The 19,987-nt window shown below is 37.7% G+C and overlaps 1 protein-coding gene across 1 annotated transcript; it reads right to left on the reverse strand.

Annotated features, from left to right (window-relative positions):
- Window positions 1-200: 200 nt before the first annotated feature.
- On the reverse strand, window positions 201-16,088 carry LOC115840775 (zinc finger protein 300-like). The gene is given in 7 exon segments (XM_060296482.2): window positions 201-2,913; window positions 2,915-4,368; window positions 12,885-12,980; window positions 13,220-13,346; window positions 13,856-14,006; window positions 14,590-14,715; window positions 15,377-16,088. Coding segments are annotated over 5 exon segments (1,764 nt in total). The 5' UTR covers window positions 13,871-14,006; window positions 14,590-14,715; window positions 15,377-16,088; the 3' UTR covers window positions 201-2,841.
- Window positions 16,089-19,987: the final 3,899 nt, after the last annotated feature.

A 19,987-nucleotide genomic window follows, 5' to 3' on the forward strand; every position in this document is an offset into this window, starting at 1 on the left:
TTCATTTTTTTCCTTCTCTCTGTATATGTATCCAATATTATTATCAATACCAGTATTATGAGTAACAGAAACTTACTGAAAAAAACCTTCTTTGCCATTCCTTTATCCTTATGATATATCCCACCAGGAAAAACAGACAAACAGTTTAAAGTTACTTGAAATTATTTCTCGGTATGGTTAACCACCAATGCTATACGTGTTTAGTTTCATTTTGCTAAATTTTTAGGTGTCACTTCATTTTGACTTTGTTTTGTTACTATCTATACTATTTACCTGGTTCCAAAGTCAATTATACAAAAGCAACTTACATTTCATGAGAGGTCTAAGGGATATCACTATCCTTTCCACCATGTTCAGTCACCTTAGAACAAAACATTTTAATTAATATTTGGGTCTTTCCTTTCAGCATCTGTACTTATATATAAGAAAATATGTCCACTTGTTCCCACCACTACCTGCCTTTCTTAGAAGACAGTGTACTGTAATTCTCTGTGCCTTGTTTTATTTAAGAACATGAATGGAGAGTATAAAAAGACGTATCTCATTCCTTTTTAGAGTTGCACGGTCCCCAGTGTGCAGATACACTATATTTAAACATTTTCTATCAATAATCATTCAGGCTGTTTACTGTCTTTTTTCTGCTGTGAATAGTGCTATGATGAATAAACATAAGTATGCACCTCTTTTTTTTTTAAGATTTTTTTTGATGTGGACTATTTTTAAAGTCTTTATTGAATTTGTTACAATATTGCTTCTGTTTTATGTTTTGGGTTTTTTGGCCCTGAGACATGTGAGATCTTAGCTCCCCAACCAAGGATCGAAGCTGCACCCCTGCATTGGAAGGCGAAGTCTTAACCACTGGGCTGCCAGGGAAGTCCCAAGCATGCATCTCTTAATATTTCTCCAACATATCTTTAGAAGATTCCTAAAAATGTTTAGAAATGGCATATGTAATTTTGCTAGATACATCCAAGTTTATTCCAAACTAATCACTTCTTTTAACACAGAAGAAATTTTAATATTAATATAAGCCATTTTATCAATCTTTTCTTCATGCACAGTGTTAAACATTTTTCCCTATCCTAAGGCTATGAAAAGTCTCCTATATAACTACCTGGAAACTTTGTCATTTTGCATTTCATATTTATATTTAGATTAATTGACCCAGAACAATTTATTAAAAAAATTTTTCCCCTTCTGATTACAATACCACTTTTGTCATAAAGTTACTCATATATAATTTTTTCATTTTCAGGCTCTCATTTCATTCATCTATTTTTGTCACTCTTGTGTCAATACTATATTGCCTACATTACTACAGCTTTGTGGGAAACCTCAGTCTGATCAATTCTCTAACATTTGTTCTTAATGAGTGACTTGCCTATTCTTGTCCCTTAGTATTTCCATATATATATTAGAATGAATTAGATACAGATATAGATATATCACAATTTGTATGTGTTTGCAAAATAAAATAAATGAAAAGTAATTGAGGTCTCTTTAACATAGCATGAGTTATATCACCAGACACAAAGGCAGTGAAATGGACAAAGGAGAGGACAGGAAATCTGAGATCAGAAGCAGTGTGTCTTAAATGCAAATCAAATTTAAATGTGTGCACATTGGAATTAGTAGCCTATTTCAAGAGAAGAGAGAGGGATAAACAGGACAAATATTAGCTAAGAATGTGCTGTCTGCAGATTTAGAGAACCAACATATGGAAACCAAGGGCGGAAAACCGTGGTGGGGTGGGGATGGTGGTGTGCTGAATTGGGCGATTGGGATTGACATGTATACACTGATGTGTATAAAATTGATGTCTAATAAGAACCTGCAGTATAAAAAAAAAACAAAAAAAACAACTAATATTAAATTTTCTTTGGGTTATTTGTATGTAAATATGTTAATATAAATGTTTCAGACATTACATGAAATTTCTAAAAATCTTATATGTTCTGGTATAATGATGTAAGTCATAATTCTAGTTATTACTTTAAAATGCATATATCAGAAGTAACTAAAAAAAAAAAAACATGTGCTGTCTGCCAGGATTTCACATACAGATGAGCAAACAGACACTGAGGGTTAAAAAGGTCTTCATAGATGTCACACAATCTATTAATAAGGGAACAAGGGTTAAAACTCATGGCCATCTGACTTTAGAACCAATGTCTTTCCACCACACCAAGCTCCTAGAAGGGTGGGGTAAAAGGGAGAAATGAGCAAGCAGTGTCAATTCCAAGGTCCTGGGTCCATCCACAGACACAAATCAACTTATATTATCAAAATTAAAAAACACAAAAAGACCACATTTATTGAACCTTTTCAACCCATCTTTCCATCATTGTATAAGAAGAATTTTACATATACTTTTAGGGTCTGATGGTCAAGTCCCCTCCCCTTAGTGCAGTTTCTAGGTCTTGGCACTTTTTGACTCATGCTTTCTTCATGTCCTCTTTGGGGAATTACTGCATGGCCGTAATTACGAGAGGCTAACATTAACAATATTACCACATGCCTAACTTATTATGTAGTATAAGCAGGAACATGTAACTTTAAAATAGACTATATGTAATTTGTTCTGTTATGCTAATCATTCAGTTCCAAATCTTAAAAGTTTAACATGCCAAAGTGAAAATTTATATAAACAAAACTTTTTTATTCTCTTGTATTATCTTTGATAAAAAAATTAATTACATTAGAAATATGATTTCATTTGTAAAATAGTACCAACAAAGATGCCTAGAAACACATTAAATCTGTGAGTTTTGTTGTACTTATTAAGGCTTGAACAGATACTGAAGGCTTTTCTATGCTTAGTCCATTCTTATGATTTCACCACTATATGAATTCTCTGATGTACAGTGAGTTGTGATTTCTGGATGAAGGCTTTTCCACATACAGCACATTGATAAGGTTTCTCCCCAGTATGAATTCTCTGATGTACAACAAGGTCTGACTTCTGGGAAAAGGCTTTTCCACATTCAACACATATATAAGGTTTCTCTCCTGTATGAATCCGCTGATGTCCTGGGAGGTGAGACTTTTGAGAGAAGGCTTTCCCACATTCAGTACAAACATAAGGTTTTTCTCCTGTGTGAATCCTCTGATGTCCAATGAGATGTGACTGCTGACAGAAGGCTTTTCCACATTCACTGCATTTATAGGGCTTTTCTCCAGTATGCGTTCTCTGATGTATAATGAGCTGTGACTTCCGGGAGAAGGTCTTCCCACATGCAGTACATTCATAAGGTTTCTCCCCAGTATGAATTATCTGATGTATAATGAGTTCTGACTTTCTGCTGAAGGCTTCCTCACACTGAGCACATTTGTAGGGTTTCTCCCCTGTGTGAATCCTTTTATGTATGATGAGGTGGGACTTCTCACAGAAAGCTTTTCCACATTCAGTACACTCATAGGGCTTCTCTCCAGTATGAGCTCTATGATGTATAATCAGCTGTGACTTCTGGGAGAAGGCCTTCCTACACTGATTACATTTATATGGCTTTTCACCAGTATGTATTCTTTGATGTATAATGAGGGGTGATTTCTGGGAGAAGGCTTTCCCACAGTCACTACACTCATATGGTTTTTCACCAGAATGAACTCTCTGATGGATAATGAGGGATGATTTTTGAGAGAAGGCTTTTCCACATTCAGAACATTCGTAAGGTTTCTCCCCAGTATGTGTCCTCTGATGTACAATGAGATGTGATTTCTCACTGAAGGCTTTTCCACAAGCACTACAACCATAAGGTTTCTCTCCAGTATGAATTCTTTGATGTATAATGAGCTGTGACTTCTTGAGAAAAGATTTTCCACATTCAATACATACACAGATCTTCTCCCCAGTTTCAACATTCACATATTGAATAAGAGATTGTTTATCGCTGATGATGTTTCCATACTGACTACCTGCACAGTGTTTCACTCTATTATGAATTTTTTCATGCTTAGAATAGGAAGAACTAGGTGTTCTCCCACATCCAAAATTCTCATCTGTGTTTTTTCTTGCATAACCCCTATTACAACTGAATAGGTTTACAGTAGGTTCCAAGCTCTTTTCAAATGAATCACACTTATACAGTCTTTGTCTTGAAGTATCTAGGTCTGTGCAGTTATGAAATATTTTTCCAAATGCATTATATGTATAGCTTGACTCTTCAATAACTGTTTTGTTGTTGATGATTGTGACTTGCCTGAGAAGTCTGTCTTGATTTTCCTGATCTCTCTCCAGCTGGTCACCTTGCCAGACCTTTAAAACGGAGTACAATGAATGATCCCTTGTGACACTTTCCAGTATGTCCTTATGAAAGTAAACATCTCCAAGTGTATCCAATTGATGTGTGTCAAGTCTAGTCTCCCTGTCTGAAAGAATAAAATTGTAGAGGTAAAATCAAACAGATACAAAGATTGAGTAGAGGACAGAAGAGGTGATACAAATGGATGATCCAGGATGGTCCATGAAGACAGAGAACTGGGCGGGCAACAGCCCATTTAAAACACAACAAAACGTAAATTTATTGGGTGAGTAACTAAAGATGGACTTTACTTCTGATAATGGTGGCATGAGGTAGTCACGGACTTCCCCTCCTCAGAAAACAAGTATAAAACTGAATAAAATAATTTTAAAAACAACCAATTCAGGGCACTGGAAAACTACCAAACGCAGGCCACAAGGTGAAAAGTGTTTACTTGTCAAAAACTTCTACTTCATTAGGTAAGAATGGGGAGTTTGTGGCATTCTTTCCTAAGGTTTTCCTGTCTTGCACCCCTAGTTTATGGGGCATTGAGAGATAACTCAAATCCACAGGATACAGTTTTATGCTGATAGTAGAGCAGCTAGTAATTTAACAAGGAGAATTTGTACGCAAAAGAATCATAGAAAGGTTGAGATAATGAACTTGCCATACATTCCTACCTGACTGCTAAAATATTTGTGAAGAGAGATCCTAGTGAGCCCAGCAGTGATTGAAAGGCTGGGGAAACATGCAAATTTCCTATGCTTTTAAAGTGTTCTGAGACATGCACAATCCAGGTGGCAGAGAGTAAAAGTCATACTGGCTTTAGGTGTCTAATAAACCTGTCCAAATCATTAGTTCACATCTATAGCCAGGCTTAATCAAACAAACAAAACTAAGCAGAGATATTAGTGATGACACTCCACAGGACAGAAAGATGTCACAGTTTAAGCCCAAGCAAGTGCCTCTAAAACAAAAACTCTCAGAAGGAACAAAAGGATCCAAAGACGCTATAACGTACTGTCTACAATGTAGAGCTTTCAACCAAAAATTACTACACATATAAGGAAAAAAATGTGACCTACACTAAGGAACAAAATCAGTCAATAGAAACTGACTCCAAATGGGTGCAAATGTTGAATTTAGCAAAGACTTTAAAGAAGCTATTATAAACATATTCAAAAAACTAAGGGAAAATATTCTAAGGAACAAGTGAATAAACTGACAATTTCAAAAGAGGAAAGAAAAATATAAAAGAACCAGTTTGACTATAAGAGGCAGGAAGAAGAATTTTTGAGAGTAATGGAACTTTTCTGTATCATGATTGTGGTGGCAGTTAACTTACTCTATGCCTTTTTCAAAATTTAAAGAAAGAGTAACATTTATTTTATGTAAATTAAAAAATAAAAGAACCAAATGAAAATTCTAAAGTTGAAATGAAGATTTCACCAGATGGGCTCATTAGTGGATTTGAGATAGCAGAAGGCAAAATCAGAATCAGTAAACTTGAAGAAATATCACTAGAAATTATTCAGCCCAAAGAACAAAAAGAAAAATTATTTTAAAAATAGAATCTCAAGATCTGTGGAGCAGTTAGGCATTCCAGTATACGTGTATTGGAGTTTAGAAAGGGGTGGGCGGGGAGAGCCAAAAGAAATCTGGAGAAATGTCTTTAAAATTACCAAATTCGGTGGAAAACATTAGTTTGCACATAGAAGAAGCTCAACAGACCACAGGAAGGATACCAAGACAACCAGCCAAATCAGAATTAAACTGCTGAAAAATAAAGGCAAAAAGAAAAATCTTCAAAGCAGCAGGAAAAAAATGACACATCATGTATCAAAGCATAACAGTACTGTTGGCTGAATTTTCAACACACACACACACACACACACACAAAACTGAGGTCAGGAAATACTGGAATGACACACAGTCAAAATACTAAAAGAAAGCAACCTGTCAACCAAGAATTCTACATTCAGTGAAACTTTAATAATGGGAAAATGAAGACATTTCCAGATAAACAAAAAAAGTTACCAACAGAACTGATCTATAAGAAATACTAAAGAAAGTCTTTCCTGCTGAACAAATAATACCAGATGATAACTCAAATCTACAAGACAACAGAAAAATTTTAAACTATTTGGGTAAAGTATTTAAATATGTATAATTTTAAAAATATTTCCTTCTAATTTCTTCAAAAGACTTTTTAAAGCAAAAACAGTAACACTATACTGTCAAAGTTATGACAAATACAAACGTAACATACATGACTAAAAGAACAAAACAGCACAAGGTGGTTCAGGAGGGCAGAAAATGGAGCTATGCTAGTGCAAGTTTCTATAATTTGTGAGAGAAAAAAAAGCAGTATCAACATAAGGTGGGTTATAAGAAAATAAATATATTGTAATCCCTATAGCAACATCACACACACACACACACACACACACACACACAACTACCAACTAAAAAATAAACAGGGGAATGAAAATGGTCTATTAAGGACTTCCCTGGTGGCACAGTGGTTAAGAATCCACCTGCCAATGTAGGGGACACGGGTTTGAGCCCTGGTCTGGGAAGATCCCACATGCCGCGGAGCGACTAAGCCCATGCCCCACAACTACTGAGCCTGTGCTCTAAAGCCCGCAAGCCACAAGTACTGAGCCTACGTGCTGCAACTACTGAAGCCCGTGTGCCTAGAGCCCATGCTCCTCGACAAGAGAAGCCACCACAGTGAGAAATCCACCCACCGCAACAAAGAGTAGCCCTCACTCACCACAACTAGAGAAAGCCTGTGCGGAGCAACAAAGACCCAGCGCAGCCAAAAATAAATTTTAAAAAATAATAATTAACAAATAAATAAAATTCAAGTCATATTTTAAAAATATATTTTAAAAAAAGACAAGTAGACAAAGAAAATCAGTAAATATCAATGAACTTAACTGACATCTACAGATGTCCCATCCAACAACAGAACACACATTCATTTCAAGAACACATTAATCAAACATCAGAATAGACTATATACTGGGCTTCAAAACAAGCTGCAATAATTTTATAAGGATGGAAATCATACAGAGTATATTTTCCAACCATAATGGAACTAAATTAGAAATAAATAACAAAAAGAAATATCAGAAATCTCCCCAAATGTTTGGGAATTAAATAACATATTTGTAAATAAACTATGTGTCGAAAAGTCCAAAGAGAAATTAGCAAATAACTTGAATTGAATGAAAATGAAAACACAAAATATCAAAAATTGTGGGACACAGCTTCATTCTTAGAGGACAAATTATATGCAGGTAATCCTCATTTTGCAAGATTTCAACAAGCATGAAATTTAGTTACCACAGTTTAGTTAAATAACACCAGTCTGCCAACAACATAGTTCACACTTTAACGACCACAGTATGTCTAACAGCATAAAGTACAAACTTCACTGCTAGCTCTTCAGTCCATAAATCACTAAATAAATAACAGATACACATCATGATCAGTACCCAATCATTTCACTTCTTTCAAAGTCTGTTGGTGACTATTAACTTCACATCTGTTGTCCAATATATATACAGACAGCAAAGTGTGTAGTTTGTTTCTTCCTTGTATCCCATTGATAAACCCACGTGACATTATCCAAATTACCCTAATCATCCAAAAATGTGTAACTGAAAGAGGGAACTGACCAACAAAGATGTAAATGCAGCAAAGAAACAACACATAACAACACTGGATGTGATTAGAAAATAGCTGACCATGTTGGCATTGCCACTATTTATGAAACTTTATAGATATGCAGCCAGAGGAACTTAGTGAAGGCAAACTTATCAACATAAATTTCTGGGTTGTGATGGAAAGGATAAAAATAATTCAAAGAAAGTGATGCCTACATTTTCACATTACCTTCGACATATTTCACAACACTGAAAGCACAAAGGAGAAAATGTTGGAAGCTGACCCAACCTTAGAAAGTAATATGACAATTCACTAAGGCACAGAGAACATGTTAACTCCTTATCATAAGTTATACAATTATAAGAAGGCAAGCACTGTTCAAACCACTCTACATAGAGTTTTTTAAAAGAAATAAAAGACATTTTCAATGCTTCCAATGTTTTAAATTGCAGGGTAGTAAATAAGTATTAGTTTTACTACATTTTCATCTCTATAAACAGTTATAACCAACAGCAAGATAGCATTTTTTTTCAATTTTCTTTTTTTTTTTTTTGATGTGGACCATTTTTTTTTTTAAGTCTTTACTGAATTTGTTATAATACTGCTTCTGTTTTATGTTTTGGTTTTTTGGCCACAAGGCATGTGGGATCTTAGCTCCCCAACCAGGGATCGAATCTGCACCCCCTGCATTGGAAAGCAAAGTCTTAACCACTAGACCACCAGGGAAGTCCCCAAGATAACTTTTAATGTTTTGACGAAAAATGTTTAAAGGTCAAAATCAATTACAATTTTTCCCGTCGATTATAAAAATTACTTGGCAAAGTTCTGGCTTCCGTGGTAATTTTTACGGCCCCTCACTACCATACAAAGTAAGGACTATCTATTAAATGTTCATACTAGAAAACAATAAAGGTTTCAAATTAATGATCTAAGCTTCTACCTTAAGAAGCTAGAAAAAGAGCAAATTAAACCTAAAATAAATAGAAGACAGGAAACAATAAAGATCAGAGTGGAAATCAATAGAAAATAGACAAACAATAAAGAAAAATAAATGAAATCAAAACCTGATTATTTGAAAAAAAATTAATGAAATTGTTATGTTTTAGCTAGTGATGAGGAAAGAAGAAAACAAAGTATCAGTGTCAAGAATGAAAGACAGAACATCTCTAGAGATCCTATAGACATAAAAGAACAAAAAGGGAATATTATGAAAAAAATTTATACCAATAAATATGACAATTTAGATGAACTGGAAAAATTCCTTGGAAAAAAAAAAACCTACCAAAACTGACTCAAGAAAAAGTAAATAATCTACATAGATCCACATCAAGGAAAGAAACTTAATAAATAAAAATCTTGCCACAAATGTCCATATCTAGACTGGTAAATTCTATCACTGTAATAAACCATAACCATGAATGTATCGGTTTTTCTCAGTCTGTGAGTCCTTCTAGCAAATCAGCAGAACTGAAGGTGGTCTTGCAGACCCCCAATACAACTAGTAAACCAAATCCAGCAGCATATAAAAAGAATTATACACCATCACCAAGTGGAACTTATCCAGAAATATAAGGTTGGTTTGTTGTCCAAAAATCTATTAATTAAAATTCATTAACACATCACATAAATAGATCATTTCAACAGATGCAGAAAGAACATTTGTCAAAATGCAACACATTTTCATGATAAAAACACTCAGCAAACTAGGAATAGAAAGGAACTTCCACAACCTGCAAAGGGCATGACAACCTACAGCTAACATAACTTAATGGTAAAAGACTGGATTTTTCCCATAAGATCAGGAACAAGACAAGGATGGCCATTCTCCATTCTATTCAACATTGTACTAGAGGTTCTAGCCAGGGTAGTTAACCAAGAAAAGAAATAAAAAGCATCCAATGTGTAAAGGGATATTTAAAACGATCTCTATTTACAGATGATAAATTCATTTATATGGGAAATCCTAAAGAATTAGCTAAAAACTATTAGAACCAGTAAACTTTGTGAGTTTGCAGGATCCCAGACCAACATTCAAAAATCAATTGCATTTCTATGCACTTGCAATGGACAATCCAAAAATAAAGTTAATGAAACAATTTCATTTACAATAGTATCAAATAGAATAGAATACTAAGAAGTATGTTTAACAAAGATGTACACAACTTATACTCTGAAAACTATAAAACATTGCTGAAAGAACTTAAAGAGGATCTAAATAAATGGAAAAACATTTCATGTTCCAGGGATCAGAAGACTTAATACTGTTAACATGGCAATACTCCTCAAATCGATCTACAAATCCAACCAATCCCTTTCAGAATCTGAAGACGTTTATTTGTGGAAACTGATACTCTGATTCTAAAATTCATATGGACCCAGAAGAGCCAAAACAATGCTGAAAAAGAAAAACAATGTTGGAAGAATGATACTTCCCAATTTCAAAACTTACCACAAACAACAGTAATCAAGAGAGTGTGATACTGGCTTTAGAACAGATTTATAGATCAACAGAATAGTATAGACAGTGCAGAAATAAACCCTTTCATTTATGGCCAACTGATTTTTGGCAAGGGTACCAAGACCATTCAATGGGAAAAGGAGAGTCTTTTCAATAAATGGTGCTGGAACAACTGGATTACCACAGGCAAAAGAATGAAGTTGGACCCTTACCCCACACCATATGCAAAAAGTAACTCAAAATATCAGATCAAAGACCTAAATGTGAGAGCTAAAAGTACAAAACTCTTAGGAAAAAAACATAGGGGTAAATCTTCATGACATTGGATTTGGCAATGGATTCTTGGATATGACACCAAAGCACAAACGACAAAAAAAATAGATAAACTATACTTCATCAAAATTAAAAACTCTTGGGACTTCCGTGGTTGCACAGTGGTTAAGAATCTACCTGCCAGTGCAGGGGACATGGGTTCAATCTCTGGTCCAGGAAGATCTCACATGCCGCAGGTAAACTAAGCCCATGCACCACAACTACTGAGCCCACATGCTGCAACTACTGAAGCCTGGGCACCTAGAGCCTGTGCTCCGCAAGGAGAGAAGCCACCACAATGCGGTGCCTGCGCACCACAACCAAGAGTAGCCCCCGCTCGCCACAACTACAGAAAGCCCGCGCTCAGCAATGAAGACCCAATGCAGCCAAAAATTTTTTAAAATTTTAAAAAAAGAGTTAAAAACTCTTCAATGTGTGCTTCAATGACACAAGAAAGTAAAAAGAAAACATGGGAGGAAGTATGTGCAAATCATTTATCAGATAAGAGATTTATATCAAATAAGAATTCTATACAAAGAATTATATCTATATAACAAACTTTACATGGAAGTTCTATACAGGAACTTTATATAAAGAGCTCTTATAATTCAATAATAAAAGACAAATAACTCAATTCAAAAATGGATGGGGGGCAAGATAGGGATAGGGGATTAAGAGATACAAACTACTATATATAAAATAAATAAACAAGAATATATTGTACAGCACAGGAAAATATAGCCATTATTTTGTAATAACTTTAAATGGAATATAATCTATTAAAATGTTGAATTACTATGTTGTACACTTGAAACTGAGATAATATTGTAAGTTAACTATACTTCAAAAAAAAGGACAAGTGATCTGAATAGACATTTCTCCAAAGAACATAAATAAATGGCCAATAAGCACATGAAAAAATGCTCAACCTAATTAGTCTTCAGGGACCGTTTTGGTTCAACATACAGTTGCTATATTACCCAGCAATTCTACTCCTAGGTACACACCAAAGGAAAAAAAAAGATATGTCTATACAAAAACTTGTACATGAATGTTAATAGTAGCATTATTCATGTAGCTAAAAGGTGGAAACAAGCCAAATATCCAACAACTGATGAATGGATTAACAAAATGTAGTATATCAATACAATGTAATATTATTCAGCCAAAAAAGGAATGAAGTACTGATACATGCTAAAATGTGGATGAACCTTGAAAACATTATGAAAGAAGTCAGTCACAAAGGACCACATATTATATGAATACATTTATATGAAATATCAAGAATGAGGCAAATCAATACAGACAGAAAGCAGATTAGTGATTGCTTAGGGCTGGGGAGATGGGAAGAAGGGGTGTGATAGCTAAAGGGTATAGGGTTTCTTTTGGAGGTGATAAAACTGTCTTAAAATAGACTGTGGTGACAGTTGCACAAATCTGTGAATATCCTAAAAACCACTGCTGACTTTAAATGGGTGAACTGTATGGCATATGAATTATATCTCAAAGCTGCTTAAAAAAAAATAATAACAGAAAATTTCAGGGTACAGCTAGTGAAACACAGCTGTAGTCACAATATGTAACCAACTTTATATTCCACTATTCTCCAATAAATATCTTTTATTTAAAGTCAAGTAAGCCCAGAAAATTTCTATCAGATAAACCATGTTGATTTCTAACTCCAAGGATTTGTACATGTCCTTTCCTAGAGCTTGCCCTCACCTTCCTCCTTCTGCCTAAGCCACACTTCAGATATGCTTCAAAGTAGCTGGTTCATGCTTTGAAAAATGCCTTCTTAAATTATGCCACATCTCTTTAGACTATAATTTTCACTGAACCCCTGAAGCAGTAACTATATTGGACATGCAATTTTATATAGCTGTAAATCTTGATGTCTTGTCTTTCTATGTATAACCTATGTTCCTGAAAAGCATTTGCCTTCTATTGTCTTTGACTCTTTTAGAAAGGTACTAAAGATATGATTGTTGAGTGGATCAATAAGAAATTTCTCTTCTGTACATGGCTCACTACTACTGAATTAACTAGTTGTCGAATACCTACTACACGCACAGCACAGGAGCAAGAAGGAAAAGGAGTTATCAATCTGGGTGGAAATGTAAGTCTTAGTTGCCAACCAATTAAAAACAAAAACAAACTGATATTTCACTTCCTTTGTCTTCCATCTGCCAGATTTTCACCTGGATAGATCCAATTTGATATGTCTCTCTTCATAATCCATGGCTCTTCTCCTTGTTCCAACTTAGATATGACACCTGGTTTGGAAACTGGATACCCTATGATAAAAAAAAATTGAGGAATTGAGTTGACTACACTGAAGAAAGAAGAAAAGATACAGTTTTAGGAGCCCTACAATGAAGTCCAGCTGGCCCTCAGAACAGTAATGACCTTCCACTGGAGAGAAGAAAGAGAGCAAAAAGTCACAAGTAGGTCAAGAACCCACCCAACTCAATCAAATTCCAGTGAGAGGCACTGGATTGGCTAACTCTGAGTTATGTTGGGAAGCCATCCTTACCCACTGAGACCAGGTGGCTGTAGTTCTCCAGCATTACGTCCCTGTACAGGGTCCTCTGAGCAGGGTCCAGTTGCTGCCACTCCTCCTGGGTGAAATCTATAGCCACATCCTCGAATGACACTGGACCCTGTAATAGCATGCTCCTGTTCAATCTGAATTGATCATTCTCATCATTTTTACCATAGCATACAAAACTACATTCCCAGTTCTACATTATGCCTATTGAGAAAAATGATGTAAAGATCTATCTTCAGCAAAAAGAGTCAAACACAGCAAGAGAACAGGAAAGTAAAAGAGACCTAATCACAAATGGAAATTTAATCAAGGCAGCATCCACTTCAAATAAGTGGATTATTCAACAAATGGTACATGAAAATGCAAATCATGCATATGATATTCTCTAACTTTCCACTGTGTCTTCTCGAAATTTATATATAACGAATATATATATATGAACTATAGTTTAATAGTGGTTTCATGTGGTTTCAAAATATATAATCTGCATATTACATAGTAACTCTTTTCAAGTCTTTATCTTTCGTTCTCTCTACATTTTCCCTAATCCTAATTTTTGACTTTCCACTCTTTTCTATTTCATTGTATGGAAATCAAGTACAAAGTAAGTAAGCAACTCACCTGAGACTTGGTCATCTTCTGCTTCTCTTCCAAAAGGGAAAAGGTCTGAGGAATCAGGACTAGGAGATAGAATGGAGCCTCCTGGAGCCAGAACTGACATTCACCAGTCTAGAAACACTACCACCAAAAGTCACGTGGATAACAGGCCACCCTGTAGAAGAAGGTCATTTGGTCCTACGGAAGAGTCCTTACCGAACCACCATGTGAAGGAAGCCCTCTTGTGATTATAATATGATCACATAGAACTTGGACAAGGTGTATTTTTAATTGGATGAATGCTGATATGTTTTCTGTTGACTTACTAACACCTTATTGTTCCCCTTTGGACCAGCAATTATATTTGTTATTCTATATGCAGAACTACCATAAGACAATAATCATGGATATATATGTAAAGATTTAACTGAAGATGGAGCAGATCCCTGGCAATAAGAATGGGAATGACGAAGTAGAAAACTGCTTCTGTTTAGGGAATATGCATTCCCATATTCCCTAAACAGAAGCAGCCAGTAAAATCCTAAGAGTTCTTTCATGTTTTCCCCTAACTTGGCAAATTCTCTTGCCAAGTCAGTATTCATGGATTAAAATTGTTGATTTTGTTAATTTTAAGATGTTTTCTGTTTAAATTTTTATTGCTAATTTTTAATAGTGCAGTTTCTATATTAAAAAATATATAGTTATAGGTTGGAACTACTGTTAAACATGAACATACCATAATGCAGCGAGATAGTTACCTGGTAATCTTCTCAGTCCCAGGATGGGTCATGCAGACATGGGCTGAACTCATTTAGAGGAAGTGAGTCCTCTCATGATAGGAAGACTGTTTCATATAGGGTATCCCAGGCTTTGTCAAAATAAATCTGGAAGAAAACAATCAAACAGTCATGCTCATCTCTGAACGCCCAGCTCTGCAACAAGTAAACAGCAGGCATTTAATAAATGTTTGTTGAACAGAATGTAGAAGGACTGCAATAAACTGAGGAAGAGGCAGGGTTGAAATCAAATCTTACATGAGAAAGAGAAAAAGCAGCCCTTCCTATCTGAGAACAGGCCTGGCACTCATAACTCTCCTATTTAACATGAACAATTACAAGAAACACTTACATCAGACAGGCCACTCCCTGACCAGGACAGAGCTAGACAAAAACAACACCTCTCTTAAATCATACCTGAACACAGACAAAACATCAACATTCTCCAATTCACAAAATACCAAACATCCCCCTCTCCCAACTAACATGAAGGATTGCTACTTTTTTACCTATCACACCTTTAGCTTCAACCTAGTCATTCTTCTCTCTAGATAAGATTTATTAAAATTTCCACTCACTGAATTACCCCACTTCCTGACAACATCCAATTCAGAGCTAGGCCCGTTCCCTACACCCTCCTCAAAATCACCTAACACAAGGCCATATCCTATAACAAGTGTTTTCTAACACCCTCTTATCGAGACACCCTTAACGCTCCCCACTGTGTACGTGTTCCTAACTAGATGCAAGAGCAGTAAACCCAACTTACTCAACTACAGGGTGTTCCTGGTAGTTTTTGGCCCGACGGAATTGACAGTAACAATCCTGTCCCTTTAGATTTGTTTGGTCTTACATTCAAAGGATGTTTTCTTCTGTGATGATATGAATGATGGAAAGAGATGACGGCTTGAAAAAAACATCTGAGGAGGGGCTTCACCTTGAGAGTAGCCTCTGACCTACACAGACTGTAAAGTGAGGCATTTCCCAGTAAACTGGGACTAACCTGTATCAGCTCTGGGCCCCATTAATAACCTCTAAAAATCACTGAATCACCAGGTGCAGAAATCAGAAATCTCAAAGAGCACCTCCAGCCCCACTCCCATCACAGCACTGGCCATATAGGTCCACAAATCACTGGCCACACGGATACCCCATCAGCGCACAGGTCCGCGGTCCCTGACCCACAAATAACACAGCTCTCCCTATGACTGATCCACATACATACCCAACACTCATACTAGAGACTCCCCACCACTGACCCCATAGACCTTCAATTATTGACCCTCATGGACCGCCGTCCCAATAACAATTTCAGTCTTCCTCAGGTCTCAACCCATAAATCCCCCTTCTGACCCCCAGCTCGATTATCAGGTCCCAAAACGCCTGCCACAGCTTATCCCAGTACGGATGTCACATTCATAGCGGCGAACTCTCCCGCTTCCTGTCTGAGTGATCAAAGCACGAGGCTCCCGGGCCTTCGCTGTTCCGTACCGGGCATTTGGCCGCTCCACACCCTGAGCGGCTTTGTTCAGGAGGCAATATGGCCGCCCCCAAGCGCTGTGTCTCAGTGGGAGCCGCCATCTTGAAAGGCCGGCCAGTTCCGTACAAGCAGAGGAATTCAGTTTATTCGGAACCTGAGGCTGGGCTGTACCACCGCGGCAGCGAGGGGAGGGGGAAAAGATGACAAAAAGGAGAATTATACAAATGCGTAAGGTAGAAGCTATCGCAGACTTTACAGGATTGGGGAAGAACTGCAGTACGGCAGTACTTTACTGGAAGACTGTAACTGGTGTAAGAGGAATTTGGAATGGTGCAATCCTTTCGTAGGAGAGTCTACTGAAAAGGTCCGCTAAATGGTCCAGGAGATTCCAGTGTGGGAGAGGGGCAAAAGTGATGGAAAACTTGGGAGGCAGAGAGGGGCATGAACAGTTACTTATGCTAATTATTATAGGAAATCCTCCTAGGGGAAATTACAGTTATGGTAATAAATCGCAGGGGGTGATTGACGAAAAAAAGGAAAATTGATGGATAAACAACAAGGTCCTACTGTATAGCACGGGGAACTATAGTCAATATCCTTTAATAAACCATAATGGAAAAGAATAGGAAAAAGAGTATGTGTGTATATATATATATATATATATATACATAACTGAATCACTGTGCTGCTTTCCTGTAAGGCACAAACTAACACAATATTACGTCAATAAAATTATTTTTTTAAAAAAAGAAAATTGAGACAGGGAAGAGGAGACTGAAACACAAAATAAAGGAGAAACTGAGGAAAAGAGAAAGGAAGCCTAAGGGACAAAAAGACCTAAGGCATAAGAACAGAGAGTGGAGACTAGAGGACAAAAGGGGGGAGAATGAGGGACTGAGAGTGAGAGACTGAGGACAGAGGCAAAGGAGAATGAAGGAGAAGGGGGGATTGACAGATAGAAAAAAGGAGAAATGAAAGGAGAAGACTGAGGTGGAATGACCCACCATAAAGTTTTGTTTGGAACTGCCCCAGGAAATCCCTCCCAGGGACTTCAAAAGTCCTGCTTTGGGAGGATGGCTGGGGAAAGTTGGAGAATAAGTACAAAACCCATAAGGTGGTCCCAAAAGTAAAGGCGTAAGCAACACTGTTATCCTCTCAAGTGGATAAGGCAACGATTTTATGCCTTTCCTGGTCGTTACTATTGCTTTTTTCTTCCCTTGGCTGTTGATGCTGGCAGTCATGATTTGCAGTTTACAAAAATGCAAATCCACTGTTGCATCACTCTGGAGTGATACAATTTAAGTGCACTGCAATCATAAGCTTTAATAATTAGTCTGTGGCCTTGTCTGTGGATTAACTGCTGTGCTTTGTACTGATATAGTACTAGTTTAATTTCTAACAGTGTGACTATTATGACCATGTTTTCTAAGAGTTCAGATAACGAAAACGAGAACATTTTTAATACCAATGACAGCATGACCCAGACATCACCAACAAAGACTCTTATTTTAATAACAGATGTAAAGACATATCCACATCTAGATTAGGGAAGTAAATAACTAAAACAGTGCAAACTGCAAAAGATGAAAAAAGGAATTTGGGATTGGGCATGGTGGAGGAGGGGAATAAAAGCACATACGGAGAATTAAATTTAAAAGTCAAGGATGAGACAGACAAATACTTCTAAGTAAATGGGTTTTTTTGTTTGTTTTTGGTCCCTCGAAAAGACACCAATGCGAGTTGAAAATAGTGGCCGTTGAATTCGACTGGACAGATCACTCCTAAAGGGAATCTAGGCAGCAGAAAAGAAACCTGTCAACTGGCCCAAAGTGCCCCCAACACTAGGTGTACTTCTCACCTGGTTAAGGTTGCCTACTGGGTGTTTAAAAACCAAAATATAGAGGATAAAAAGGCCTGGAGGCAAGCCCACCTACTGGTTGTTGCCCTTCAGTGTCAACCAGACGGCATGGGAATTTGAACTAACTACCCACGGAGATTCTCGACCTGGTGAGTGGTCCCCAGCCTCCACCAAGGTATAGCAAGTCAAGAAAACTAGTACCCAATCAGTGCGCCATATGTAAACAAGAGGGACACTAGAAGAGACAATGCCCTCAGCGCCCCCCAAGGTGGATGGAAATGGCAGAACCCGGCCACAACCCTCGAAGGCAGATGGTCCAAATAGATGAAGAATAATGGGGCCAGGGGCTCCTAAGCCAGCACTCCAATTGACCCCCGAGAAGCCCCGTCTGAGACTGGACACTGGGGAAAAGTCTGTTGAATTCTTAGTCAACACTGGTGCCACTTTCTCAGTTCTGAACACCAGATCAGGCACTCAGTCATAAGAGTTGTAAAATTATGGGAGTATCAGGGAAGGCCCAAGAACGGGCATTCATAGAGCCATTAAAATGCAAATTGGACAAACACATCACCCATTCCTTCCTACACATTCCCAAATGTCCTATATCCCTGATAGGAAGGGATATCTTACATAAATTAGGAGTTACTATCCACCTAATGGGAGACAAACTGGAGATTGGCATTCCCCTAGACGGGGGGCACAAGATGGTAATGTTAATGGCTGAGGACAAACTTCCCTGGACAGATCTGAACAATTAGATCAAACAGCTAAAGGATGGTCTCCTTGCCTACGGGCAGTAGTAGCTAAAGGAGGTTGAGAAGTTAATGTTCAGACAGCAAATCACCCTATGAACTCCACACCAGTTTCAAGCATTTAGTAAGCTCTAAGGGAACAGGTCAATTCAAGTCCAGGCTACACTTTTGGATACCTTAGTGGTTACTATGAAAACCTGTCATACACTGGGAGTTCCCTGGTGGTCCAGTGGTTAGGAGTCAGCACTTTCACTGGTGCGCGGCGCAGCCAAGAAACAAAACAAGACAAAACAAAAAACCTGTCAAACCTGTCGTACATTAAATCCTGCCATCTTACTACCTACAGAAACAGGGCCCTTAGAACATGAGTGTATAGAAACAACAGACACAGTCTATCCCAGTCACACCGACCTAGGAATCAAGCGTCTCCCAAACGCTGAAGAGTAGTTTTATGAGGGAGGGAAAAAGCCTGGTGGGATATGCAATAACCCCCCAGACCCAGGTCATAGAATGAAGAGGCCTACCCCCAGGGACTTCAGCCCCAAAGGTGAAACTGATGGCCCTCACCCAAGCCTTAGAGCTCAGGACAGGGAAGGCCTTAAATATTGACACAGATTCCTGGTATGCATATGCCACCCTACACAGACACAGGGCTATTTGAAGGGAAAGAGCTATGCTTACTGCAGAGAATAAACAGGTGGTACATGGCTTAAGCATACTGAAACTCTCAGAAGCAGTACAGATTCCAAAAAAGGTGGCAATGATTCATTGCTGGGGTCACCAAAAGGAGGATGCAGAGGATAATGGGAAACGACACGGTGGATGCAACTGCCAGAAAGGTGGCCCTAGAACCAGTAACTTGGCAACTACCCTTCGTACTTTGAAGGTCAGATCCATCCAATTATTCCCCAATCTACACAAAAGAAATATTAGACAAAACCCCAAAACGGGGCTTCAATAGGGATTTGGGGAGTCATGGGTGGCTAGTTAATGCCCCAAACTGTAGCTTGCCAAGCCATCAGGGAGGACCATTAAGGATCTCACTATGGGAGGGAAGTCCTAGATAACTACCTGGTGGAGATCATGGTGACCCCAAGCACGAAAAACGTAAACGTTGGGTAGTTGAGACCTGCCCCAATGGTACAATAAATAACCCCAACACCAGAGCCCCCAGAGGCCCCCAGATAAGACCCATTCAAACCAGAGGGACAGACCCTGGAGAACACTGGCAGATAGATTTCACTGTCACACTGAGAATATCGGACAATTTCAGATATAAGCATTCCCCAC

Source organism: Globicephala melas, chromosome 3 (assembly GCF_963455315.2).
Source record: "Globicephala melas chromosome 3, mGloMel1.2, whole genome shotgun sequence".
NCBI classification, from domain to species: Eukaryota; Metazoa; Chordata; class Mammalia; order Artiodactyla; family Delphinidae; genus Globicephala; species Globicephala melas.